General features: G+C 42.2%; 1 protein-coding gene across 1 annotated transcript; it reads right to left on the reverse strand.

The window, feature by feature from the left end:
- Nucleotides 1–7,174: 7,174 nt before the first annotated feature.
- On the reverse strand, nucleotides 7,175–7,951 carry LOC110900439. Its single transcript, XM_022147329.1, has one exon. It carries the CDS (start codon nucleotides 7,949–7,951, stop codon nucleotides 7,175–7,177), a length of 777 nt encoding a protein of 258 aa, XP_022003021.1.
- Nucleotides 7,952–8,209: the final 258 nt, after the last annotated feature.

Genomic DNA, 8,209 nt, shown 5'->3' on the forward strand with positions numbered 1-8,209 from the left:
GATCAGGAACTGGCCAGCACCGCGTACACCGACAGAAATACGCCAATTCTTGGGTTTGGCGGGTTACTACAGGCGATTCATTAAAGACTTTTCGAATATCGCGCAGCCGCTTACTATGCTGACACAGAAAGGTGTGACCTACAGTTGGGGAGATTCCCAAGAGACCGCTTTTCAGTACCTGAAGGATAGGCTTTGCTGTGCACCTATTCTCTCATTGCCGGAGGGCACAGATGACTTCGTGGGTTTATTGTGACGCATCGATACAGGGTCTTGGTTGCGTATTGATGCAACGGGATAAGATTATTGCTTACGCTTCGCGGCAACTCAAGATTCATGAACGGAACTACACGACGCACGATTTAGAGCTGGGAGCTGTTGTTTTCGCGCTTATGATATGGCGACACTACCTGTACGGTACCAGGTGCACGATTTACACCGATCACAGGAGTCTCGAGCATATCCTTAAGCAAAAGGATTTGAACCTGCGTCAACGGAGATGGGTTGAACTACTGAACGATTACGAATGCGCCATCAAGTATCATCCAGGCAAGGCCAATGTTGTGGCCGATGCCCTCGGTCGAAAGGACACCATACCTAAGCGCGTACTAGCGCTACAGCTTACTATTCAGTCCAGTCTTCCTGCACAGATACGAGCTGCTCAGATAGAAGCATTGAAACCCGAAAACGTCATGGCTGAAGCCTTACGCGATTCAAGGCAACGAATGGAAGAAAAGGAAGACGGCGCCTACTATATAACGGGGCGTATTTGGGTCCCACTTTATGGCGGTTTACGAGAACTTGTGATGGTCGAAGCACACAAGTCTCGCTATTCGGTACATCCAGGGTCGGATAAAATGTACCACGATATCAGAACTACATATTGGTGGCCTAGCATGAAGGCCCACATTGCAACTTACGTCGGCAAATGTTTGACTTGTGCGAGAGTCAAGACAGAGTGCCAGAAACCCTCAGGCCTACTTCAGCAACCCAAGATACCGCAATGGAAATGGGAAGAAATTTCCATGGATTTCGTTACAGGCCTACCTAGATCTCAGCGTGGAAATGATACCATATGGGTGATCGTGGATCGACACACCAAGTCTGCACACTTCCGGGCTATAAAGGAAACGGATAGGTTCTCCACTCTCGCAGACATCTATCGTAAAGGAGTTGTTTCGAGGCACGGGGTGCCCACCTCCATTATTTCGGATCGGGATGCACGATTCACGTCAGAACTATGGCAAGCGATGCACAAAGCGTTTGGCTCTCGTTTAGACATGAGCACAGCATATCACCCTCAGACGGATGGGCAGTCTGAGCGCACGATTCAAACTTTAGAAGACATGCTTCGAGCGTGTGTTATCGATTTCGGCAACGGCTGGGAAAAGCACCTCCCTTTAGTGGAGTTTTCATACAATAACAGTTATCATACCAGCATACAAGCCGCTCCGTTCGAGGCATTGTACGGACGTAAATTCCGGTCACCTCTCTGTTGGGCAGAGGTGGGGGATAGTCAAATTACGGGTCCAGAGATTGTAGTGGACGCCACAGAAAAGATTGCACAGATACGACAACGCATGGCGGCAGCACGCGACCGTCAGAAAGCATACGCGGATAAGCGTAAGAAGCCATTGGAATTTCAGGTCGGGGACCGGGTTTTATTAAAAGTCTCACCCTGGAAGGGTGTGGTTCGTTTGGTAAAAGAGGCAAACTCAATCCACGGTATGTTGGACCGTTCGAAATCACTGAAAGAATAGGCCAAGTAGCCTACAGACTAAACCTACCAGCTGAACTCGGTGCAGTTCACAACGTATTCCACGTGTCGAATCTGAAGAAGTGTCTGTCAGATGAGACCCTCATAATTCCTTTTAAGGAACTCACTATCGACGAGCGGTTGCAGTTCGTCGAGGAACCAGTTGAAATCACAGACCGGGATGTTAAGGTCCTCAAACACAAGAGAATCCCTCTTGTTCGAGTTCGTTGGAACTCCCGACGTGGCCCAGAGTACACCTGGGAACGCGAAGATCAGATGACAGAAAAGTACCCCAGTTATTTCGAAACCAATGCAACCACTACTGAGGCTGAAGCTACTATTACTGAATTTCGGGACGAAATTCCAAATCAACGGGGGGATGATGTGACACCCCAGGAAAACCAGTGAACAATATAACTTACCTAGCTTCCTCAGTGAGTGCGTACCAAATTTCGGGACGAAATTTCTTTTAAGTTGGGGATAATGTGACAACTCGAAATTTCCAATATTTCTATTTCGCATTTATTGCACGTTCATGTATTTGCACAATTGATTGCCATGGGATTATATATATGTTTTGATTATTGGATTGTGCATAGTTGTTTGTTATTTGTGAAATTGGTAAATATATGAACTTGGTGGTGAAATTAGGAAATGGTTATGAGATGGTGTGCATGTGTAAAATATAATACTTAGGGGTGTAGATGGTAATTAGGGAAATCCTAGATACTTAACCCTAATCTCAACTTCACTAATCACTTTCACAAAAACCAAAGCACGTACATTCATTTTCTCTAGCAATCATCATCACCAAATCATTGGCAAGTCATCACAAGATTTATTTCTCTTCTTCCTAGGATCAACACAAGGTAATTGTTAATGATTGTTTATTGATTGATGGATTGTTATCAATGTATGGTTCTTGTAATTCTTGAAAAACCCTAGTTTATAATATGAGGGTTCTGTGTTTTTAATTGATGTTGATAATTGTGATTATGATGATGATTAGTGCATACTCGGTAGATTATTCTTGTGACAATGGTTGTTGTTGATTAGCAATTGATGATTTGTTATGCTTCTGCCGTCAACACATATGAATTAGGGTTTTGAGATAGCTTGAACAATAGAAACGTAACTGATTCGATCCTTTTGACTCTGTGCAATAATTGAAATTCACGCATGATTGATTAGTCTGAGTTTGATTATTTGCCTGAGTTTGATTCTTTGTCTGAGTTTCATGTGATTGATAATAATCCGAGTTTCTTGATTTATATTGGTCTGAGTTTAATGCTCTTATATGGGATCCGAGTATATTAATGAAACACATGTCTGAGTTTGTTAAACACCTAGTCCGAGTATGTTAGTTTAATGAATGGACCGAGTTTATTGATTATTGAAGGTCCGAGTATGTAATGTGTTTGGACCGAGTTTATGTAATGTGCTTGGGTCCGAATTTAATGTATTTCCTTTGGACCGAGTTTAATGATAAGTAACCTTGTCCGACTTTTTTTAAAACAGCATCAAGGTCCGAGTTTAACCTCCCTCCTTTTGTCCGAGTTTAATGAAGGAAACCCCCCCCCCCCACCTATATCCGAGTTTCAAAAGGGGGTTACTCTTGTCCGACTTTGTGAGAGTATTCCCCCATGACCGAGTTTATTATGATGATATATGATCGAGTTTATTATGATGATATATGACCGAGTTTATTATGATGGGTTGTCCGAGTTTGATGCTCATGTGTGGTCCGAGGTTCCTCATAAAATCCCTAGGTCCGAGTTTTGGCATTAGATGAGGGGTCCGAGCTGTTGAACGCTTAGATTCCGAGTTTGTTAAGGGACTTGTTTGGTCCGACTTTAATAAGGATATATGTCCGAGTTTCCCTTTAAAATGTTATATGTCCGAACTCATTGACTTGTTATTGCTCCGATCTTGATTACTTGTATGTATGGCCGTGACAGTGAGCAACCAAATTCATAATGTTATTGCCTGATGAACTGTTATATTAAGTGTTATGCTTATGATGTGATTTCATGTTGATATACAATCTGAGTTGAAGGTGATACATAATCCAAGCTTCCGGTTAACACTAAGTCTAAACCCTGGAGGGTGAACATGCTGTCTGCTACCTGTTAATTGTTACTGCATGTTAAAACATTGCATGTCACTGAATAATACTGCTTAGTACTGTATGATATTATAACTACTACTACTGTGTGATACGATTCTGTAACTTACTGGTTGAGCATCAAGAACCTGTAAACCCTAATTGAATATCGACGCTCATCATGAATTCATGTGCAATGTATCCTAGGTCGTGTGTAACGGACTTAGAGATTTATAAACCATAGAAGCAATAACATACCGAGCAAACCAAGGTGAGTTCACACAGCCAAGGCATGGGGTTCCCAGGGTGGGAATGGGATTTGATTATTTACTGGTACTTATCTATACTGGAACGTAGTGATGTGATTTGATGAACTATGGTACATACTCCGCTGATTGAACTACGACTAGACTAGTAACACTTGTTGAACTGATCTTCGCACACCTGCCAAGGGTTGGCCGCGATCTTATGACTGACTTCGCACACCTGCCTTTGGAAGGCCGCGAACTGGAATTTACTAATCTTCGCACACCTGCCTGGTAGGCCGCGATACAGATAAACCTAGTCTAGAATATACGGGATGAACATCCCCCTAATATCTTCGCATACCTGCCTGGGAGGCCGCGATGGAAACTAATACGATACACGACATAACGAACGAACATACTACTACTCACACTATACTATTACTGAACTGTAAACTGTGAACTCGCTCAACTAGTTTTTGATCATCTGTTACATGCCTTGCAGGTCGTTAGATACATGGAGCTTGCACAGGGAGGAGCAGGTCGTTGTGGAGCATGGATCGTGGATGCCATGTTAAAACATTTAAACATTTGAACTTATATTACACATTGGGTTTTCTTACTTATGCTTCCGCTATACTTTGAAACTATGATTATGTTTGAACACCTATCATATTGAATGAATGGTTTACATTTATTATATTTGGTATTAATTGCATGTTCGATATGATTGGTGGCTTGATCTTGGTCAGTCACGCCTCCAAGCGGTGATACTCCGCGTGTGGATTTTGGGGGTGTGACAACCTTAACCTTTATCACCTACAACATCACGACATGATCACAACCTGAACCAACCGCCACCATATGCCATCTCCGTCGCACACGCACACTTCATGCTCAACCGAGCCCGTACCCGAGTAACCAATTCACTTTGGTTTCGATATTTTTTTTCAGGTAACATGGCTTAAGATTCAGTCGTGATTTATTTTGGTTACCCAGCAACACCATGCATATCTTCAAACACTCTTGTAACCTTTACAGAAACAACACCGTAGCCACTATTCACCGACATGACCACATTCGAGTAAAAAAAACGTAGCACCATCACCGTTCTATACCGCAAACAACCCACCTTCACCCCCGTAGTCATAATCCATCGCCATAACTATCAAACCCCGCACCACCACCTTCATGTCTGGTCGCATCCAAACCCGAAAACATTAATCGACTCCATGCAACCCAAAACTTCAAACACTGACAAAGAAGATGATAGATTTACCTGAAACGCAGATTGATCGGGCTTCCTGAAACTGTCTCCATCGTCGCCTTCTCCTCTCGTTCGTTTTTCTTTTCATCCAGTGCACCACTCTTTCTCTCCGCTCTCTAACCCTCGTTCTTGTTTCAGCCGCAAAACATCCCTAGGTAGCTAGGGTTTAGGTGTCTCTATTTAATTCCATATTTACAAAAAAATCCCCCTCTACTTTCTCTTCTATTTTTTTTTTTGCTCCCAAAGAATTTTTAAAACCCACTTTACTTAATTGTCGTCGGGCCCCTCAGAGTTTATAAAACCAAATTATCGCGCCCACCCGCATTTAAATCTAATTGAGTTCAATTGTTCGAAACACACTAGTGGCAAAAAAATGAGGATGTTACAAGTCTACCCCCCATAAAAGAGGATTCGTCCTCGAATCCTGTCAGTTAAAAAAAATTAAACGTACTCACAATCGCCTTATGACAACATTAGTGACCAACACTCAGTCACTGTCGTAATGGTCATCGTCACTGCCTTGTTCCACAACCCGATTACCATATATGGTAGTCAAAGGAGTCTCATCCACCTTGCTTTCAACTTTAAGGATTGTATCATTCGCTTATACTTTCCTTTTACAACTTTTCGGTTGACTTAGTACTCGCTAGACATCCATGACTCGTGACTCACGTTTATGATTGTTTCTCACCCTAGAGTGATTCTCCATAACTCCTAACGTGTTGTCCTTTGCATGGAGGTTTCATAGATAACAACTAATCGTCTTATCATTATCTATATCATAACTAATGTCATTTAGCATCATTTAAACCGCAAAACCTTGTAGCTATCATCAGTTTATCGCACACCTACCACGTCCCACTGGTATCTTCATCATTCATGTCAATGAAGCGGCCATAGCTAACAAAATTCTATGTCGCCTCAGTACCTGAACGCTTACCTATACATCCTCACTATGCATCACCTACAATAGTTGAGGTCTGATTACTATCAGAAAATCATGCGTCATCTACCAAACGTTTGACAACGTCATGCACCTCTTCTACCTCAACTGATGATCTCCAGAGGCTTGTTCATAATTTATTATACGCCCACTGATGTAGACACAAGATCTACTATCCAAATCAACATCATCTTCGCATTAGGGCACAAACCCGCAAGTTGTTCTCATCTCTCCCTAGAGTTCAACTTTTAATGTTCAACTCTAACATATGGTGTCTCATCTCCATCAAGTAATCTTACTCCTCAAATTCTCAGAACTATGCACCGACTGAGTCTTCTACACAAAAACCCTCCACCGTAGGTTGTCGCATTACATCACCACTCGACGTTGAATCCCTTAGCACCGCTACACTTCCATAATTGTTGCATTGCTAACCGCTTGGGCAAGCAAAAGATATGCTTCACATTGACATTCCTAACTCAAGTCAGTACCACACGTCCAAATGCTAACGTAACGCACAAAAAAAATCCGCATAGAAGAACACCATCAAGAACAAAAACAAGCGTATAACACCTTACGTCTTTAGCTCTATACGATCCCGTCGTTAAGACACTCATCACAATAGAAAAACAATTTCTTGCATTCAATTACTATCATCTTACGTTTAAGCATGCTACATTATTCAATGCATGACTTTTTGGGTAAAGGGTTACCCCGGTGATTTTATAACATATCAAAAATCAAACAAGTAGCAAGCTGACGGTGCCTACTAGTTCTCTTAGTGACATACCACTAAAGAGTGCAACAAGAGATAACTCAAAAACATGACCCAATACATCCAAACAAAACAAAATATTGGTCTTCAGTCTTCATCCAAGAAATCTTGTTTATCCAGCTTCCACTCTTCCAAAAATCTGTCGACATTTGACGTTTGCTTGTACCTGAAAGAGGTTAATTTTGTTCTAAACGTGCTAATGATTGAATCGGCTAGCTGTTCTGGCGGTCTCAGACGATTACTGAAAAATCTAGCATTACGTTCATTCCAAATGACATACGCTGAGGCTGCCACCACCAATCTACTTGCAACCGAGTACACTGACTTCGACTTGGCTCTAGCAATCAACCAAGCTGAGATATCATCCCATGAATCTTGAACCGAATTCATATCAACTTTACGCCTGACCTTATGCCAAATTGATTTCGAATATGCACATTCGAAGAACAAATGATCATGCGTCTCTAATCCTGATTGGCATAGTAAGCAACACATCAAATTCATAGATCCCGTAACCAACTGATTCCACCTCAAAATCCGGTCTTGAGTCCAGAGTTTCTTCTTGAAAATAAGCCAACACATGAACGCATGTTTCGGAATATTAAAAGATGACCACACCACTTTAGACCACGTTTTCGGCTGATCACGCGTCCGGATCACATTCCAGACATCTTTAGACGTGAACGGCACCAGCTTTCCATCCGTATTCCTCCATAAAAATCTATCCTGCATATCAGATATAGAAAGGGGCCGAAGCTGAAATAAAGAGGGGTACCTACTTCTCCAATCATCCGGCCATTCCCATCGGCCATCTATAAACGCCTCTGTCACTTTAGACTTGATAGTAAAACCATATCTAGCCATTTGACGCGGAGTAACTATGTGCTGAAGAGGGCCTTCAGCCGACCATTTATCAAACCACAAAAACGAGTTTTGACCATTACCAATCTTTACCCATATGTGATCACGAAAGCTATACCTGCATTTCATTAAATTTTTTCCATCCCCATGTCGAGGTTGTTTGGACCGGAATGTCCCACAAACTGCGGCCACGAAGTCTATGCAAAGAAACCCAAGTCGTCCATAGAGAAACTCTACCAGAAACAATACTATAAATGTGAT

Source organism: Helianthus annuus, chromosome 13, assembly GCF_002127325.2.
Source record: "Helianthus annuus cultivar XRQ/B chromosome 13, HanXRQr2.0-SUNRISE, whole genome shotgun sequence".
Lineage (NCBI taxonomy): Eukaryota > Viridiplantae > Streptophyta > Magnoliopsida > Asterales > Asteraceae > Helianthus > Helianthus annuus.

Coding starts and splice junctions, on each gene's coding strand:
- LOC110900439 (XM_022147329.1), bottom strand. CDS start 7,951: ATGGCTAGATATGGTTTTACTATCAAGTCTAAAGTGACAGAGGCGTTT.